Genomic DNA, 20953 nt, shown 5'->3' with positions numbered 1-20953 from the left:
GGGACGCAACCAATCGCTACCAAATTTTGCACAGGCATTTGGGACCACAAAAGAAACTCAAAAAGTGCTGTGCCCGCTAGTTTAAATCATCAAGCCACTTTAATGTCCATCCATCAAAAGTAGTTTTTATGTTTAGTGACTATACTAAATTTGAACTACAGTGGAGACCCGATTTTATCAGCCCCCGATTTCATCTATCCCCTATTTTATCAGCTTTTTGACCCGATTTTAGCAGCTTCATATGGAAATTGATAGTTGGTAGTTTGATTGGTTCTAGCAGACGAACCAAGTTGAATCCTTTCTTGGATATATATCTCTTAACTTGGAGATCCGAAAAATGCAACAAAAAAAAAATATTATTTTTTTTTAAATTTTGCGCTGTCAGACCCCCTTAAGGGGAACTTAAAGTAAATAATCAGAAAAGGTTGCAAGGCTATATCTAAGGAACAAAGAAGAAAATTTTAAAAGCTTCGGTTTATTAAAAAGACAGAAAAATACATTTTATCAATGTCCCTTTTTTATCGGCTTAAATTCGCCAAGAGTCTGATAAAAACGGGTCTTTATTGTATGTTCGAGCGAGAGATTAAATAATAGGGTAGGAAAACTTGATCATCCCCAATGTGATCCACACGTCGCGATCAGACCGTTCTCGCTTTCTCCCGTGTAAAGTTTTGGCCTGTTTCACTCCACGAGTGCAGGTAGTAAATGGTCGAGTGCGAATAGGCCTTCTGTTATCGTGCTTGACCCGGCAGCCGGCCAGCCGATCTATGTACTAGACAGATCAGATCAAATAAATCACCGTGACGATAAGATCGTCTTTTCGCTCCGTTAAAAATATAACTAGTTTTCGTTCGCGCAAATAAGGTGTTTTTTAGTAGTGAAAAATTATAGTTTCAAAGTGTCCGAAGAACCCGGTAAAACGCGCGCGAACATTGGTCCTTCGAGCCGGATAGTGAATCAGTGCAGTGGTTTTCGGACACTTTGCGAAACAGACAGAAAACGTGGTGAACAGTTCAGAAACAAAAGCGGTCAGTGAACTTTTAACGAGGGCTGTGACCCCAAAGCAAGACCGCCAAAGTGTACTGAAAGCGGATTGAAACAGTGCGGGAAAAATAGCATCGCCATTTTCGACGCCGGTCAACGCCATCGTAGAGACGCTGTGGCGCCATCGCGAAGTGTGCGGTTCTGGTACTTTGGACGACATCGCAGAATTGGATCGGCCGCAGCAGATCATCGGACGGAGACAGCCAACGGAAATTACAGGGAGTAGAGTGCATGATTGTGGTGGCGTACTTGCATGTGGTGTCTGGTTCATGTTGGTTGGCTAGATTAATAAATTATTCAAGCGTTTATGCGAGTATTTTTCTTGGCACGTGTGTCCCTGATTTTTAGTTGGTCTCGGAATTTTCGCTGGATTTTCTTTGCTGGTTGCTTTCCACCTTGTTTTTCCCTGCTGTAACTGTCAATTTCGGTTCGCGTAGTAACAGTGTGGAACGTCGAGTCGATCGGTCAATTTATTTGGTGAAAGTGGAGAGTGCTGTGAAATATCCGTGATTAAAATTTGATGGTATAGTGCAGTGCTGTGAGTCAGAATGGCAACCGAGTTACGATCCTTGCGGAAACGGGAACGTCAGCTTTTAAGGTCCTTAGAGGGTGTGCGTCATTTTGTCCAGCATTATGAAGAGGCCAGAGATGGCGGACAAGTCAGCCTGCGAATGCAAGGACTGGAGGAGGTTCACAAGGAATATTTCGCAGTTCGTAGCAAGCTTGAGTTGTTGGTTGAAGACGCTGAATTGACGAAACACGCCGATTCGGATCCAGACGTGAAACAAGAGGTATTGGAACATCTGGACAATGAGAACGATCGAGTATTGCAGGAGTTTGAGGATCATTTTTATGCGCTTAAAGCATCGATGTTGACATTATTGCCGAATTTCTTACCACCACTACAGTTGGGAGGACATCAGTCATCGATTGCTGGAGATGATGGTTCTGGTACGCACCAAGTAGCGACGTTTTCGAAGGTAAAGCTGCCTGAAATCCGTCTGCCGTCATTCAGTGGCAAAATTTTTGAGTGGGTAACCTTCCGCGATTCCTTTCAAAGTCTGATTCACAGCAATCCTCAGCTGACTGATATGGATAAGTTTACATATCTGAGGTCGTCGTTGTCTGGTGATGCACTGCAAGAAATCAGTTCAGTAGGATTGTCTGCCGCCAATTATATTGTTGCGTGGGAAATATTGGAGAACCGCTATGAGAACAAAAAACTCATCGTGAAGGCTCACCTAGATGCACTTTTTGCCATTGAAGGTCTCAAAAGGGAGAGCTACGATAAACTCAATCAACTCATTAGTGACTTTGAGAAAAATCTCCAAATGTTGGACAAGATAGGTCAGAACACTTCGGAGTGGACCACCATTCTCGCTTATATGGTGTGTTCCAAGCTCGATTCTGTTACGCTACGCCAGTGGGAAACTCACCACAACTCGAAGGAGGTTCCCACGTATGCAGCCCTTCTCAGTTTTCTCCGCAACCACTGTGATGTTCTCCAATCAGTCGCTCCTGCAAAATCCCAGACCATTGATCATCGTTCTTCTAAATCAACCGTCTGTCACACTGTTGTGAAGACGTCGAACAGATGCACATTATGCAGTGAATCGTGGCATCCTCCTTCCCAGTGTGCTATGTTTCAACGAATGAAGGTTTCGGAGCGCATCGAAGCTGTTGCTAAGCACAGGTTGTGTCGTAACTGTCTGCGTCCTGGACACTATTCAAGTTCCTGCGAGAGAGGGGTCTGTCGTCATTGCCAACAGAAGCACCACTCCATGTTACATGGAGCACCCAAATCCTCCGTTCCACACTCGCAGCCGAAACCTCCGTCTCAAGACACGCAACCGAGACAGTCACAGACTAAGCAACACAATCCGAACCAACACATACACACTAATACTGCCAACTCGCAGCGCACAAACAACACACAGCCAACCACAACCACACCCACCACAAGTCAAAATTATGTTGCACTTCCCATCACACCAATACACAACATACTCCTGTCAACCGCTCTCGTGACAATCAAGGACCGTTTTGGCAGAACAACGCTCGCACGAGCCCTGCTAGATTCGTGTTCTCAGCACTGTCTAATGACAGCAAGTTTTGCGAATAAGCTGCAGTTTCATGAATCCCCTACATATTTGTCAGTTCAAGGAATCGGTTCATCTCGATCAGTTTCCACCAAATTAATCAGTGCAGAGGTCAGTCCCAGATCCAGGATTATATCATCCTTCACCGAAGAAATGCAGTTCCATGTACTACCGAAATTGACTGTTCTTTTGCCGACGACGAGTTGCAATCCTGCCGAGTGGGATCTTCCAGATTCTACTCTGATAGCCGACCCCGGTTTCCACGAGCCTGGCCCAGTTGATTTGATCATAGGGGCGGAGTATTACATGGACTTGCTGAAGAATGAGCGACAGAGAGCAACACCATCAGGACCGACTCTGCAGAATACGGTGTTTGGGTGGATACTTTCGGGACGCATTCCTAACAGTTCAAGCGGCGGACCATGCTCACTGGTTCACGTATGCTCGACAGCGGAGGTCGAAGAGCAGCTTACTAAATTTTGGGATCTGGAGACTTGTCGTACCACCAGCATTAATTCTGTAGAAGAATCATCCTGCGAACAGTTCTTCGAGCAGACTACAGTGAGAGACGAGAGTGGTAGATTTGTTGTAACACTACCAAAAAAGGAACATGTTATCAGTAAACTGGGAGATTCAAAGGCAACCGCACTTAAGCGGTTCATGGGACTCGAACGGCGATTCGCAGCTAATCCGAACCTGAAGACGGTATATTCTGAATTCATCCACGAATATCTAACTCTCGGGCATATGAAGGAGGTGATCGAGGATATCGACGGAGGCAAGAAGTATTATTTACCGCATCACGCTGTTCTGAAGCCGGACAGCACCACCACGAAACTCCGAGTAGTTTTCGACGCTTCCTGTCGTACATCAACAGGAATTTCATTGAACGACGGCTTGATGGTCGGTCCCGTTGTTCAGGAAGATCTCCTCAGCATCACGCTACGTTTTCGTACGCACCGATTTGCAATTGTTGCCGACATCGCCAAGATGTATCGAATGGTTCGAGTACAGGTAGCGGATCAATCCCTACAGCGAATCTTATGGAGAGATTCTATAGAAGAGCCAATCCGTACGTTCGAGCTAACCACAGTCACGTACGGAACCGCGTCTGCACCGTATCTGGCCACGAAATGTCTGCGAAGTTTGGCGGAAGAAGGAGCAGAAATGCACCCAGAAGCTGCTAAGGTGCTGAAGAAGGATTTCTACGTGGATGATATGCTCTCAGGTGTAGACGACGTGGAGGACGGAAAGAAGCTGATACAGCATCTGGTCGAGCTGCTGGAGTCAGCTAGGTTTTCACTACGCAAGTGGAATTCTAACAACAGAGAGCTGCTACTAAATGTTCCTGAACACTTAAGAGACGACCGTTCGATTCTGGAGTTAGACTCGTCTAGCTCAACTATCAAGACGCTAGGACTTGTCTGGGAACCCAGTACCGATCGCTTTCGATTCACTACCCCGGTCTGGAGCTCTGCTGCGGTAATTACCAAGCGCACAGTACTATCAGACGTATCGCGATTGTTTGACCCCCTAGGGCTCGTGGGGCCAGTCATCATCCAAGCGAAAATCTTCATCCAAGAATTGTGGAAGCAGGAGTGTTCTTGGGATGAACCGCTGACTGCAGAGTTACAAGAGTATTGGCACGAATATAGGAGAAACCTAGCCGGTTTGGATAGCCTCTCGGTCCCCCGGTGGGTTGGAAGTATTAGCAGCAGTGCAGCTGTGGAAATTCACGGATTCTGTGACGCATCCGAGTTAGCGTATGGAGCCTGCGTGTACATTAGAACAGTTACAGAGGCTGGGTCCGTAGCTGTGCGGCTTTTGACGTCGAAGTCGCGGGTTGCTCCGCTTGAAAACCTAAAGAAGAAGAAGAAAAGGCAGTCTATACCCCGCTTGGAATTATCATCAGCGCTTTTGCTTGCTCATTTGTACGAAAAGGTCGTACAGAGTCTCCGCATTTCGGCAAAATCGTTCTTTTGGACAGACTCGATGATCGTTAAGTGCTGGTTATCATCGTCACCGTCAAGATGGAAGCAGTTCGTCGCAAATCGAGTTTCCGAGATCCAGCACATCACGAAGGACGGCACCTGGAATCACGTCGCAGGTGTAGAAAATCCAGCAGACATAATCTCCCGTGGGATGACCCCAGCGCAGCTTCAGTACCAACATGCTTGGTTTGACGGACCGCACTGGCTGTTATTGGAAGAAGCGTATCGACCTGAGATCAAGGAGATATGGGAGGAAAACATCGAGTCAGCAGATTTGGAGGAAAAGTCCACAACGTTGGTACTCCAGACAACCACTCCCAGTGAGATTTTCAAACTACGATCGTCACTGTCGGAGCTAGTTCGTATTACGGCTTACATTCGCCGTTTCCGATTCAACGCTCGAGCAGTCAATCGCAACTGCAGAAGACACAGTCCCATCACGACATCAGAACTCGATGAGGGACTACAAATGCTAGTGCGGCTAGCTCAGCAAGAAAGCTTTCCGCAGGAGCTTGCCGATTTGTCCAAGCAACCCCACGTGCGAGATTCGTCGCGCATTATTTCACTAAAGCCGATTCTCAAGGAAGGCATACTGTGCGTCGGCGGCCGGTTACGGCATGCAGCTGTGTCAGCGAATCGCAAGCATCCGTATATTCTTGACCCTCATCACCCGCTGACAAAAATCGTAGTTGTCTACTACCATCGAAAGCTATTCCATGCGGGACAGCAGCTGTTGATTTCGGCTATGCGAGAGCAATTCTGGCCAGTGTACACCAGAAACCTGGTACGGCAGGTAATCCACGAGTGCGTCGCTTGCTTTCGAGTACGGCCCAAGGCACAGGATCAGATCATGGCAGATCTTCCACCCGAGAGAGTAATTCCCTGTTCACCGTTTCGAAGAGTCGGAGTCGATTACTGTGGACCATTTTCTTTGGTCTATCCGCATCGACGTTGCCAGCCTGTAAAATGTTTTGTCGCAGTTTACGTTTGCCTAGTCACCAAGGCAGTGCACTTGGAGATAGTCGCAGATCTCACCACACAAGCTTTCCTGGCATCGTTGAAGCGATTTACATCTCGACGTGGTAGACCCGATTTGATCATGTGTGACAATGCTAAGAATTTCGTCGGTGCAAAACGGGAGCTGGATGAACTTCGCCGGCTGTTTCACAGCCAACAGTTCCAGAACGCTGTCACAAAGGAGACAGCAGACGACAAAATAGAGTTCCGGTTTATTCCAGCACGTTCACCAAACTTCGGCGGGCTGTGGGAGTCGGCGGTGAAATCCTTCAAGACGCTCTTCAAACGTACGATCGGCTTACACACTCTAGTGTATGACGAAATGCAAACGGTTTTGGTTCAGATCGAGGCGATTTTGAATTCACGACCGCTCACCCCAGTTAGTAACGACCCAGACGACTACGAAGCACTAACACCGGGACATTTCCTGGTACAGCGACCTCTGACAGCAATTCCAGAACCCGATCTTGAAGCGATACCAGAAAACCGCCTCTCGGCTTGGCAAAAAACGCAGCGGTTCACGCAACATTTGTGGAAGAAATGGTCGACACAGTACTTGTCGAATCTTCACAACAGGACAAAGTGGACACGGCAAAGAGACAACATACGTGTAGGCACTATGGTTGTTCTCAAGGAAGAGAATCTACCTCCGTTAAAATGGCAACTAGCGCGAGTGACGGAGATTCAGCAGGGACCAGATCAAAACGTACGAGTCGTCAAGGTACAGACGAAGGATGGTAGTTATAAACGAGCGATCTCGAAGATTTGCGTGCTACCCATCCGCGATAACTTCATTTCATCAACCGAGGAGAACTAGACTCCTCCAACGGCGGAGGCCAGGAGGCCTCCGCACACCAGTTAAGTTATGCATTTCTTGAACTTTCAAAAAGCTAATTGAATTCTCTTTCTCAGTCATTATACATCCCTGAGCGTCTGGTAGACCCGTCGCTCCGAACGCTTATTCAAGCCGTTCATCTGAGAAAAGGTAACTGTGTTGTTTTCGGTGGTGGTTGTCATGCATGCCTTGTGCATCTGTTCGTGCAAAATGTTCCAGTTCGGTTGACAGTTCAACCACAGCAGCGGCGCTCGACGCCAGCGCGTGCTCACGGCCGCGCCACGTTAGAATTAATACTAACTCAAGTATCACGCTTGGTTATTTCGAGGTACGACACCAGCAGAACCATTTCCGAAGGAAGAACAGCGCAATTCTACCTTCCCGCTCTACGCCGAGGTCGTCAACGAGCATGGCCAGCTCGCTTAGGCGGTTTCACCAACGTAGTAGCTTCGTCGCAATCATCGTAGATCAATCTGCCCAGGTCTACCGTCGAGATGCCAACAGTTGTCTTCAATCAGCACGACAGATGGAGTTCATCGTCACCAAGGGGTGACCGCGGAGGCCATAGGGCCTCCGTTCCAGGGAAGTCATTTCGTTGTATAATTTTACCTTTTAAAAAGCATCCGTTTTTTATCCCAGCATGTATCATCACCATCGAAGATGACATCAGCCAGTTGGCGGCACAGATCCGCTGCACTTTCGAAGACGATTCCAGCCAGCCGGCGGCACAGGTCCGCTGTACCATCGAGAACGACATCAGCCAGTCGGCGGCTTAGTCGCTGAACCAACACAATCGTTTATTCATCCCATCGAGTCTACCAGTCCGTCCGTCCATCAGTATCCAGGAAACAGATTCAAACGCATCCAACATCGACGATCAACCGTTCCAGTAAAAGGAAATACACACATCCGCGAGCAAGCGGTGAAAATGCAAACAGTAGTTCCAGTATAGCAAGATGTTCAGCCCGTTAAGAAACAACAACACTAATGTCACCGTTAAAAATGCAGCAGTCAAAACACTAGATCGACATCCCGACACAGTACGAAGAAAATCAGCTGATTTTCGGTGTCAAGATCATCATTGCAGTTGCAGTATACAGCAATCGTAAAAAGTAGGTCACTAGGACTTCATCAGCAATAGTATATAACCCACATCGAAATTGGGTCACGGTCAACGTTCCCAGCAGTAGCAGCAAATTATAATATTATATATACAGTAGCAGTAGAAACTTGAAATCAAAACAAACCACAAAAATTGAAATTGTCTAGCAGTAGTTAGAGTAGGAGGCAATTATATTTGAATCCTTGAGATTCCAAGGCGGCCGGCATATGTTCGAGCGAGAGATTAAATAATAGGGTAGGAAAACTTGATCATCCCCAATGTGATCCACACGTCGCGATCAGACCGTTCTCGCTTTCTCCCGTGTAAAGTTTTGGCCTGTTTCACTCCACGAGTGCAGGTAGTAAATGGTCGAGTGCGAATAGGCCTTCTGTTATCGTGCTTGACCCGGCAGCCGGCCAGCCGATCTATGTACTAGACAGATCAGATCAAATAAATCACCGTGACGATAAGATCGTCTTTTCGCTCCGTTAAAAATATAACTAGTTTTCGTTCGCGCAAATAAGGTGTTTTTTAGTAGTGAAAAATTATAGTTTCAAAGTGTCCGAAGAACCCGGTAAAACGCGCGCGGTTGTATAGGACTCATTTATCCATATTTCCTGAACGAGAATTCCGAACGAAACAATACACAAGCTATAAGGATGACTAGAACTGAACGGCTTTTGTGCTATCGACATAGCCTAGACACTTCACACTGTCTCCTTCCATGCAAATGAAAATTTGAAATATCTACCTGTCTCGTTCACGAATCACATTCTCTCTTTGTCACTCTTTGTTTAAGGAGCTTGAAAGAACATGTGATCTGGTCTCACTTTTCTATTTCGTATTGCTCTTATTCGTATTCTGTACAAAAATCTTTTTCTGTGTTCAAAAAGACAAATTCGAACGTTCCAGGTTCCTAATGACTAATTAGTCCATCAATAAAGTAGAAATACCAGATAATCTTAAACGACGCTGTCAAGAAAAGAAGAACGAAAGCGAAAACAAAGAAGAAAGGAAATCCTAGAAAGTCCATTGCATATTAGTTAGTCATTTTTCAGATAATAAGATTTTCAAAAACAATTTATAACTTTCTGATACAATGGTTTTCAAATTCGTACAATCCGGTTTATTCATTTATTCATTCTAAATAGTCAATTTATTCAGTATCTTCATTTCATGGATTTCATTCGTCATATTTTATTCATTTTGAATATTTGATTAATTTTAAGTATATGATCATTGCATTTTAATAATTTATTTTTTTCACTGGTTTCATAGATTCATTTGATTTATTTGATTAATTTGATTAATTTGACTAATTTGAAAAAAAATGGCAAAAAAAAGTTTGACCCTTTTCAACAAAATCTAGATTATTTTTGGAAAAATAAACAAAGTATGCAAAGTGACAAAGTCATCATGTGCAGAAAGTTTCATAAAAATCTGAGCGGGTGCCGACAACTTTGAATACGATTTAGCGCGAAATTCGTCAATGGGTAACTCTACTACCACATTGTTTGCAACAACGACAGTTCATTCCCCGCGTCACAAAAAGGCGAAATAAGTTGTTTTCTTATACTCCTCGATTTTTGCGGAATTTCGTAATTAAGGTCCCTATCGGAGACTACACCATCTATCTTCACTTCCTGGGCTGGTACGTAGACAAAATACTTCTTTGTACACGCCCGAGTATTGTTTAGTTACATCAGGCGATATATCGATGATATTAAATGGCTTATCTTTGGTCCGGAAGTAGACCATCTAGGGCCGATTGTATTAGGTGGATATAATTCGTATTAAAAAGCGACTTATCGGCATTATTTTTGCCATCGGAGAATCGACCTCCATTAAGCTTGAAAGGATGTCGGCATTCGGAGACTCCTTCACATTATTCAACACTGTCATTCGGGCTTCAGTACCCATGAAAAGTAGGTTTTATCGCAGGGAACGGAGAACTAATGGCATTTAAAAGAATGTAATTGGTATTTAGCTCTGGAACATTTGTAGTATCAGTAATCAATAGATACATTTTTGCTGAGCCTTCGGTCATACAGCTCGTTAACAAAGTGAGTTTTTAAATGGCCACCAGTTATTATCAGGGAATTTTCAGTTTCACTTACACACGCCATGTCTGAACTTTCGTCAGTACGGGTAGAAATCATTCCGAATCTTACTACCCACTCGGGAATAAAGTGTTCCGCCGACCCTGAATGGTGGATAAAGATGAAATAGATACGGTCTTAAATTCATAGCCTAAAAATGGAAACAGTAGACTCCCATCAACATTTATCCAAATTAAATAAGCCAACTCTTCAACCAGTTCAATAATTGCATAGTTCTTTTCTAAGAATTCCAGTGATTATCTTATACAATGATGATAGTTTCAGGGAGCAAACTGTAGACATTTCCTTGCTTAAAATAATCAAATCAATAATCAAATTGATCAATCAAGTTGATAAATCTGTTGTAAACTATTCGATCATCTACAATCCAACTTCTGATCGGTTGAATCAACTCACCAGCGCTACGACCGCCAACGATCACCAATTCTCGCAACTCGTCACCTCCTCAGTCGTCCACGTGTGTATGTGTGTGCGTGTATCAGTGCATAATCTGCAAGCGCTACGTGAACCTCCTCAATTCGCTCCCTCAACCACAGGGACACACGGCCGGTCAAACAAACTGCACAGAAATGCACAACTTTTGCAAGGCAATTCTGTGATGTATACCTTCATACCGCGGCTTGGAAAAGGCTGCGTGTAAGTGTGCCCGTTGTGCTACCTTGGAAAGGAGGCGGCACACACTGACTGCGGTCTGCTAGTGGCAGCGTAAAACCTGTTTCTGAAACTCTGATGAATTTGAACACGAACTACTTCCCCCCGCGCGCGCTCACGTGCTCCACGGAGTGCCCCCGCCCCCATCAAGAAAAAGAGATTTCAACCCGCGAGCGACCAAGTCGTCGCGCACAAAACGACCAGCCAGCGACATCGAGAAGAGGTCGGCGGCATGTCTGGCGGTGAAAGAGATTGATTCCGGACCAAATATGGCCCCAGCTGTGACGGTGGTTCGGCGCGTTGCTTGCAAATGCCACGTCAAGACAACAGAAAGCTTTCGGTCATCGAGTTATCGATTCTTGATGAGTCTTAAGCCGTGTAGCTTTAGAGTCCTTTCTGATTCGAAGGTGATGGCGATTAAGTTAATTATTTTCTCGAAGAAAAGAAAATCATCGATCAATTGCAATGTATAATCGATCATACTGCTGTTGAGTTCTGTCTGTCCATACACCTTCTGGTGTAAGCACAGGTGCCACAGAACAGACGACAGGCAAAGTGACATCATTCCAAGCCCGGCGATAAAGTCGTGGCCTCGCGTGAAGTAGTCGGCTCGAAACATGAGCTCATAAAAACGTGCTCCGGTTCTCAGGTCTTCTGCCGTTCCTCCATCCCGGGCCCCTTGTCGGCGACTGTCCCCACGCAAAAGAACGATACGTATGTTCTGTCTAAGCAAATACAACTGGCCCATTATCGGCTTGGAAGTGCACAAAACGTGCAGCCATTTCTAGTCGAGTCTGCAGCTTTTATCAGCTCAGTCTGCTGACTAGCTGGCATTGCCATGGCGGCGACTGAATGGAACAAACTGGGAGGTTATGTGCTATTTTCACCGAACCGGTCGATGGGGTGTTGCGACTACCGGGGAGTTGCTAAAGCTAAATATTTGGATTCGGTAGAAAAGAAAAGTGTATGCCAATAAGAGACTGCGCCTGTTGTTTCGCATTCTTTTCGCTGGAAGATGAGGCCGCAATGTGTGGGCGGTCGTTGGTTGTTGGGGCAATGGAAAGTGTTTCGGTGACAGTGCATACATTTTTTTATTACATACTTGGGTCAGATAAGCCGCCTCGATGATTATGTCTTCATCGATGTTTTGTTCGGACAAGGTGTTTTGTATTTATGTTTTGAATATCTTTCAGGTGAATTTACGTCGCATTTCAGAATTATCATTTTAGCTAAAGGAAATTGTTTATTAACATCACATTGAAAACAAATATGACGACTTTAGGTTACAAAAAAAACCGTGAACACCATAATCAATGAGGGTGTCATCTGAAAGGGGGTAGTCAGTGGGCATCAGAAATGACGATGATTAACGCCATTTTAAAATTCAAGATGGCGACTTCCGGTTTATACAAAGCAGCAAAAATAATCATAAATTTGGGTGTCGTTTTAAAGGGGGTGGTCAGTAGACATCGCAAATTGACGATCAACGCCAATCGGAAATTCAAGATGGCATCTTCTGGTTAACACAAACAGTGAAAATCATCATCAATATGGGTGTCACTATTTTTGTTTTTTTTTATTCCCTTTCTGCTCAGGCTGGGACTTGAACCAGTTTTGCTCTTAATAAAAGGTATACCGTTTTTGCTCTTACTCGTTACTCTCAGCCTCTCATATATAAGTTAAGCCGATGTTAGTGTATCTTCTCCAATGTTTAGCCCATATTGATAATCTGTTCATAAATTCATCAAAAAATCTCGATTTCGTAAAATGAACCATTTAGGAAAATCGCGTCCAAGCTCCCAAGCATTGGAGCATTTTGATATTTGGACTGTAAATCCCAAGCAGGTATTAAACTTCGTACGAAGTGGTTTGCCTAACTGGGAAGGGTGTGTATCAATAACAATAATCACTCATCAATAGTTTCAGTTTCAGTTTCTTAAAAAGAAACATATATGTCCCGATTTTATCAATGTCCCTGTTTTATCAGCCTAAAATTTAACAAGGGGCTGATAAAAACGGATTTTCACTGTACTACCAGAGTAGGGACTGTTGGAATATTACTAACAAGATAAAATTGACCTCCATTATGGAACGTAAAAAGCTGGATATCGATTAAAAGGGAGTTGAGAATGGAATGATGTTTGTGACTTTAGGAGCTTAGTAACGCTTTTCGTAACTTCTCTTCGTATTGTCGTGATATTTTATTCATGAATTCACTCTTTCGAGTGGAGTAATGATTCATGACCATAATTCTTGGAGCTTGGTCACAAGTTTCCAAATTTCTAAGCACATGAACTTGATATCTTATTTATAAGTTGTTTATTCTTCTCGAGTTTACCGTCGGATTTTTTACGCGTTATTCTCGAGTTTACCGTCGGGTTTTTTACGCGTGTAAGTAACGTGGCAGCTAGACATAGCGTTAGATTTCATGAAATTTCTTGAAAATTTCAAGATCATGTGTAAAGTTACATGAGAGAAAAATTAATTAAGGATATTTTAAATTGGTAAATTTATTCATAGATACGCAAAAACCCATATGCATGTATAATATTTCGAAATTGTCCAGAAGCTCACGTGAAAACACAATTCTATATATCAGTAACTATATCGCGAAAATGGAAACCTATTTTACGATTTCATTTAACAAGCAGGAATGGTAAATCGTGATTAATATAATAGGAAACTAAAACCAGTTCACGAATCCATAATCAATTTTCAGAGTTATATGAAATTGTTCACGTAAAAATCATGAGCATGTCCGTGAATTCATGAACAATATTCTGAATTCTGTGAAATTGAACACGAAATTGTATTTTTTGAATCAGCGCAATTTTCTTTCTGAAAACTCTGCTCATGTGATAACTATTATATATATATATATATATATATATATATATATATATATATATATATATATATATATATATATATATATATATATATATATATATATATATATATATATATATATATATATATATATATATATATATATATATATATATATATATATATATATATATATATATATATATATATATATATATATATATATATATATATATATATATATATATATATATATATATATATATATATATATATATATATATATATATATATATATATATATGTGTCATGAAAGTAGTATCGTATTTTGTGATTCTATGAAGTGTTCTCGGTTACACATAGTGAATCGTGTCTAAGGAATCATTAATAAATTGTGTTACCAGAGTGTTAATTCCTGATTTCCCGGATTTTCCCGATTTTTTCGGTCCTCATATTTTTATCAAGATCTTCCAATCAGGTATAATTTACAACATGAGTGTATTATGCTTAACATTTCTACTAACATTATTTTTTTGAAGAAAATATTTTTTTAAATCACTTCCGATAGCATCTTTCAATACTTTTCTTACAACTCTCTCATTTTTTTGCTCTTCAATACTCATTTTCACGTTTAAACTTGTTACAATTTTCGTTTATGTTAAAATACAGTTTGATAAGAAAATTGAAATCTGTCAAAGCTTTTTCATTCTGGTCGGGATGCTACTGAAGGAAGCTCTTAGATTGTCTACTTTACCAATGCGAAATCGCTAGAACTTTTACCGATTGTCAGACAACCATGATAAATCTGATATAATTCTATAAACAAGTGATAAAAGCTTAACACATAATATTCCCCGAGAACAATGATTTGGAGCCAAAAAAAATCAATTTTCGATGCCTTCCATTCACCTGCAAATAGTTTATCGTGCTAAGAGGAAAAAAATAAAAGACAAATAACGATTGTCTCGATCTAATGATAAACTGCCCTTAATCGCCAGTCAGTCCCATGTTCTATGGGATTCACTATCTACATGGGACTGCCTTACGATTATAGGCAGTAACGTACTGTTACTTCTATTCCTGGGGTGGTGAACGTAGTTGTGTTTCTTGTGGTTTCATCGAAACAAGCGAGTGGCATCACAATTCGGTTCGATACAGTGGCTGTTGATTTCAAATATTGCCGGGTCCGTCCTTTTCCCATTCCCTCAGTGGACCAATTTTTCAACGTAAAAGTGGACCTTAACAGGGGAATATCATATAAACGTTAAAAGTGGTTAAAAAAAGTTTTCACGATGAAGCCTTAAACTTTTTTTGAAGACTATTATAAACATGTTAATTTGTTTTCATTAGTATATACCTAACGTTCGATTGGGATATATTAATGCGCAAAGTCGACCATACGTTCCGTGAAAAGAAAAACGGCGTCCTTGATTTCGTCACTGGTAGTTGCTCTAAAACAACACTCATACCAAATTTCTTTTTTCGGTAATGTGTTCTCTTCAATCTGTATCAAAATATACAAAAATTTAAATTTCAACCATTTTTTATTGCTTTTTTGCCAAAAATCGCAAAAGTTCCTTATATTTTTTTAGGTTCACATTGAAAAGCTTGAAATTTTCTTTAATTTGATATCAATGTAGCTGTTCTCTTGCAATCCTGCTCGTGAACTGAAAAAATGTCAACTTTGCGCGTTAATCAACAAATATTTTTAACTAAATAAAAAAATAAGTATTATAAAGCTTTCAAAATAAAAAAAAGTTTAAGCGTTTAACATGGAAATTTCTTTTTGAAATACTCGTAAAGATTCATTATTACTTTGACCATTTATATGATAATCCCTTCTTAAGCTTTTGGAGGTCACTTTAAATAGTTCTATAACATCACCTTTCTACAATCTCCATCATATAATGAAATTATGTGCTGATAACGTTCAATAATTTCGCTGATGCAACTTTATTGTGCTTAAAAACCTGTAAAAAGTCGTACAGCTATACATTCGGACAACGTGTGCTTCCCATAAGTTCATTGCAAAAATAATGTCGTATGTAGGTTTATGCGTGAGAATGCTTGTAAAATGCCCTATCGACTTTTTTCTGATGCAACAATACCTAATACGTTTTGGTCCTTTAGATCTTAAACCACATTATGTACATATGAAGGCCAGATCATCATGTGCCACTATGGAAAATCCTATGACAGGGTCGTTATGAAAAATGTATCTATTGTAATTAGTATCAGCTACAAAAAACATTTTAATCCATCACACCGTCTTCAACATCATCAGATAAATCACGACCAATGGAAGCTCCACTGCGAGTGGGTCTCCCTCGAATTGCGCTGGGAATCAGCGCGATAGCTGGTATATGAGAGAATCCGAAGAATACATTAGCTGAAAATCTGTCACGAAGTCGGTTTAATCGCCACCTTTTGTCATACCTCTCCCCCGTGCATATTCCATGAGTTTTCGACATGAATAATGCTCATAAAGAACTAATTCACGTGAAGAAAAACGATTTCGTAATGACGTAGCGGAAACCATGACGAACTCTCACAAAAGGAAGTCACCATAAACAGAAGTGTTATGCAGGTATTACTGAAGGCAAATTAAACATGATTAAAAACACTTGACTTGGATTATTTTCACTATGTTAAATTTCTCATTAGTGGCGAAAAATTTAGATAAAAACAATTTCTTCTCCGCTGAGAAGAAAATTGTTTCAAACCACAAACCTAACTAAATTACTTATGAAATTTAATGTTTGACTTCGTCTCATCAGAATCCGGCACTAACTTGGTGACAAGACTAAGCTAGCGCCGGATTGACACTGCACAGTGGTCCAGAATGCAAATTTAACAGGAATTTTAACTTTTTTCTAAAATTAAATGACTTAGCCTTACAACATGTTTGGCAAAGGTTTATTATTTCTATAACTTTTGAAGTTTTTTATTACGTAAAGTCCCCTTTGGACAACTTAAAGATTATTTTAGGGCGCATAATTTGCTTTAAAACTCCAACTACTTAACTTTTTTCGTTTTAAAGTTACAAGAACTTTTATATAAAAAATATAACTTTTTCAAATAGAATTATCTTCGATTCGGGCACTCAACATTGAATATTGTTGCTTTCATGTGAAATAGCATGCTTTGTTGTTTAAAACACCAAAAAATGGCAAATACGATATTTTTTTATATCTTGCAATATTTACTCAAAAAATTGTTTATTTTTAGTGAAACGTATATAAAAACTTTCTAACGAGCGAAGCTAGAGGTTCAATATATTAAAACAAATTGATCTCCTTCAAAATATCTGAAAGTATTTCTAAAGTGATCTTAATGCAAAATCAAAACTGCAAAAGTTATACAAAGAAAACCAATTTTTAAGAAACACCCTAAATTTTTTTAGTAAATTTCTTGTAAAATGAAAAGTATACGACATAGAGTTTCAGTGTCTTCGACAAAGTTTTTCAAAATTTCATTGTCTTCAATTTTGTGGAAGACAGCGAAACTCTATCTCGAACCATTAAAAAGTTATTTTTCTGATTTTAAAAATTTTGAACCACCCTACCCACTATTTAAAATAATAGAAAAAATTAGCAATATTTTATCATGAAAACGAAACTACATTTTTTATGTTTTTCACCGCGAAAGTAATTTAAACATATTACAAAAAGTCAATTCATGAAAAACCAAATTTTTAATATAACTTTTTCAGTTTTCATTTTTTTACAACCTATCCTTCAGATGTTTTTCAGAGTTTTTGAAGACGCACTTTTGTTTCTAATACATCAAAACTCTAGCTTTTATTGTTCAGAAGCTATAAGCACTTAATAGTTCAAAAATATATTTTTTCAAATCAATTTTATGAAATTTAAAAAATTGCGTGTTCGCCATTTTTTGCTCAATTATAACTCTAATAATGACCTTATTTATAGTTCAAAAAGTTATCTTTTATTTGCCCCAAATGAGTGATATTGTTATTCAAAACAACCCCATTTTTGGCGAAAAAGTGCTCATAACCTTTCAACGCAAATAGCTAGATATATAGTGCCATGAAACAAATTATTCGCCTTGAAACAATCTTAAAGTTGTCTGAAGACTACTTCAGTTTTTAATGAATACAGCAAAAGTTATTGGAATAAAACTGTATTTCGAAGAAACACCCTAAGCTCCGACTTTAAATTTATTGTAAAATAAAAAGTATGACAGATAGAGCTTACATGTCTGCAGCAAACTTTTCCAAAATTTGTCGTTCTACAACTTCGCTGAAGGTCGTTTGGCTCTAGCTAGAATGATTAAAAAGTTAATTTTTTGATCTTGGTAAAATTAGAACCACACTAACTGTTGTTTTAACAAAAAGAGGGGGCTCATAAACTACGAAAACTTCTCCAAAGACTTAATAAGGCTAAGTTGTTTAGTTTTAGTGAAATCTCAAAATTCCTGCTAAATTTGCATTCTGGACCACTGTGCACTGGCTTAAAAAAAACGAAAACACTATTTGTGTTTCTGAACAAACCGCTAGTCCTGCGTGATGTCCCGCAAGAAAAAGAGTTGAAAAGCATATCCCATAACTAATTTAATTTTTTTTTGAAGTAGAATACTGATTGGAAATATATTCAACAATTAAACTAATCCTGTTGAATGTGCAATTACTAAAAATATAGGATTTTATGATAGCAGTTATAGTCTGCGCCATTATTGATCCGTACAAATCGGTTACAAGCGGGCCACACTAGTTTTCGTTCGAAGCTCCCACTTTTTGACAATGGAAGTAAACTATTTTTCTTGCCATTTGCTTCGAACGTAAACTGAACTAAGTCGAGGGTCGTATGTGAGTGTGGCATCAGCACGTCCTGTCGGCCGAGTCCATCGTTTGCTGAGAAAGGGTCACTACGCCGATCGTGTCGGTGCCGGAGCGCACCCATCTAGCTGGCAGCAGTGATGGAATATTTTGGAGCTGACAATAAACAACAAGTAGACAAGGATCATCTTCCGCCGGCTGCAGCTGGCCATTCGAAATGGCGAAGAGCTAAATAAATTGCTCTCTGGCGAGACTATTTCTCAGCGTGGTGTGGTGCCTAATATCCAGACCATTCTGCTGTCAAAGAAGATCGAAAAGAAAATGTCGAAATATATATTTGTTTGTTGGCAGGTGCAATGATGCTGAGAAAAAGAAAGATGGTTGAGTAATGTCAGCAACATAACCGAAGTGAAATAGAATACACTATTGGCTGTTAATACGAATGCTGCAATTTCTACTATCTTCTGGAAGGTTGTATTTAAATCAGTTATTTCGGTGTTTTAATGAAAATACCCAAATATCGGTGCACGTACATCGAAATCTAAAATATTCAAACATATATTCGAACATATGAATTCTCATGTGGTAACCCTGAAAAGGGTATCTAAAAATAGCGAAACAATCAATTTAGCAACAGCAGAAAATTCGATAAAAGTGTATCGTTATTTCGGTGTTTCCATTACATATACAGAAAAAACTGGTTTTAATAAAACCGTACAGAAGATAGTATAAATTGCGGCATTCGTATTAACAGCCAAACGTGTATTCTACTTCACTTCGGTTATATCTCTGACATTACCTACCCATCTTTTTTTTCTTTCGTGTGCACTTAATCTTTTATTATCGAAACCATTACGAATCTCATGATTGCCGACCTATAAAACATGATCACTGTTCAACTAATGACACCTGATGAACTAGTTCAAATCTTCAACTCCTCCATTGACAAACAGCATCGACGTCAGCAACGTCTATCCACTGCGTTACCAGCAAAAACTTTGGCGACTGGGCTTCCGTCACAACTGAAGCGCGAGTGAGGAAACGGGAGACAAAATGTGTTTGTTTATGCAAATCACGGTAGCTCCGAGTAGGAGTATGTCGCGTCGTCGTTGTGTATGTCGAACTGACAGCTATGTATGTATAGTGGACTTGTTTAAGATATCGCTGGGCAGCGCAGATTTCTTGCTGCTGATGCTGCTGACCAGAACTGTTCGTTCAGAAACGGCGAAGCCTTGAAGATCAAGTAGGCGCGCACCCCCCCCGAAACGTGTGGGAGCGCTGGTTGTTGATCTGCGGATGATCGTGTTCATTGTGTCCGAAAAGTGGACTGAAAAGTGATCCCATTGTTTGCTCTCAGGCAAGGGGATCCTTGACTTGTTGTGAAGAGCTCTGAAAATAGCAAGTTGCAGCGTTGAGAGTACGGCGAAATACATCCGGTCAGCCATTGAAGGTTCTAAACGGTGAAGAGTGAGTGAGTGAATAAACATGATTTCCTAAACCACTATCGAACAAGATTTTAGCATTTTTACGCACAATTCATCTCCGTGGAAGGAAACTGAATAATTACCGAATGCTCGAAAATGTCACAACTCCATCCTACTTTCCGGCAAAAAAGCCATAAAACCACGTTCACGTTCAACCTTCAAATATATCGAACCGAAGAACCGGTTGGAGCCGAAGGCACGGACAGCGCTCACCGTCCAAAAGTAGCCAAAACCTGCAGCATGTATTGTGATGCAGGTAATAAATTACCATCCAATGAAAGTGACCAACAACGGATGGCCATGCGATGCCCGATTCGTGAATGAGCTGTCGTAGATTCCTCGAAAAAAATGACGATACGTAAAGATGGACTTTCCCAGTACCGCGTTCGTGTCTCAGCTCTAGGACATCGTTGTGTACCTGAATCCAAGATTGGAACTGACGACGACACGGACGGGCTTATGGATATGAGTCCGGTGCAGTGCGTCGTCGTATCGTGCAAGAGTCGTGAGAAGAGTCTTTAATAATAATCATAACAACCCGAAAGCTCTTCCCTCGTGGTAAAGTGTGCCGCAAGTGTGCAGAAGCTGTGCAGTAGTCCGTTGCATAATTGTCTGATCGATCCGGTTGGGGTCACTTTGAGCAGATCGCTGGTATGGCTATGGTTGGGTGTAGTTGACTGTGTTGGTACCTTTGAACTGAGAAGTGAGAGAACGACGATGGTCAGACTGGTCTAAACGATAAATTTTTAATGGGAAAATTATACATGGTGGAGTGATACAATGTTTCACTTGATCAATAACCGCAGTAGTAAAATCCATTGCCATCTCTTTCCGTATTATTTTCCTTATGGTCTTTTTAGCGAATCTTGATCTAAATATACAAAATAATTGAGAACATTAGAAGGGCGTGTATAGCGTAGTTGTCAAATCGATTTTCTTGTACTCAGCTCACCTGAGTACCTAATCCCGCTCATAGGATTAGT

General features: G+C 40.8%; 2 protein-coding genes across 4 annotated transcripts in view; one reads left to right on the top strand and one right to left on the bottom strand.

Moving 5' to 3' along the window:
- LOC131692065 (SH3 and multiple ankyrin repeat domains protein 2) overlaps positions 1-20953 on the bottom strand; it is a 415982-nt gene that overhangs the window by 381480 nt on the left and 13549 nt on the right. The window lies entirely within an intron of this gene.
- On the top strand, positions 1593-6968 carry LOC131686897 (uncharacterized). The gene has a single exon (XM_058970903.1). It carries the CDS (start codon positions 1593-1595, stop codon positions 6966-6968), a length of 5376 nt encoding a protein of 1791 aa, XP_058826886.1.

Source organism: Topomyia yanbarensis, chromosome 3 (assembly GCF_030247195.1).
Source record: "Topomyia yanbarensis strain Yona2022 chromosome 3, ASM3024719v1, whole genome shotgun sequence".
In the NCBI taxonomy this organism is placed as follows: domain Eukaryota; kingdom Metazoa; phylum Arthropoda; class Insecta; order Diptera; family Culicidae; genus Topomyia; species Topomyia yanbarensis.
The sequence above is the reverse complement of the archived record's forward strand: the minus strand, read 5'-3'. Positions and strand labels throughout refer to the sequence as shown.

Excerpts from the sequence above, each read along its gene's own strand:
- LOC131686897 (XM_058970903.1), top strand. The coding sequence starts at position 1,593 with ATGGCAACCGAGTTACGATCCTTGCGGAAACGGGAACGTCAGCTTTTA.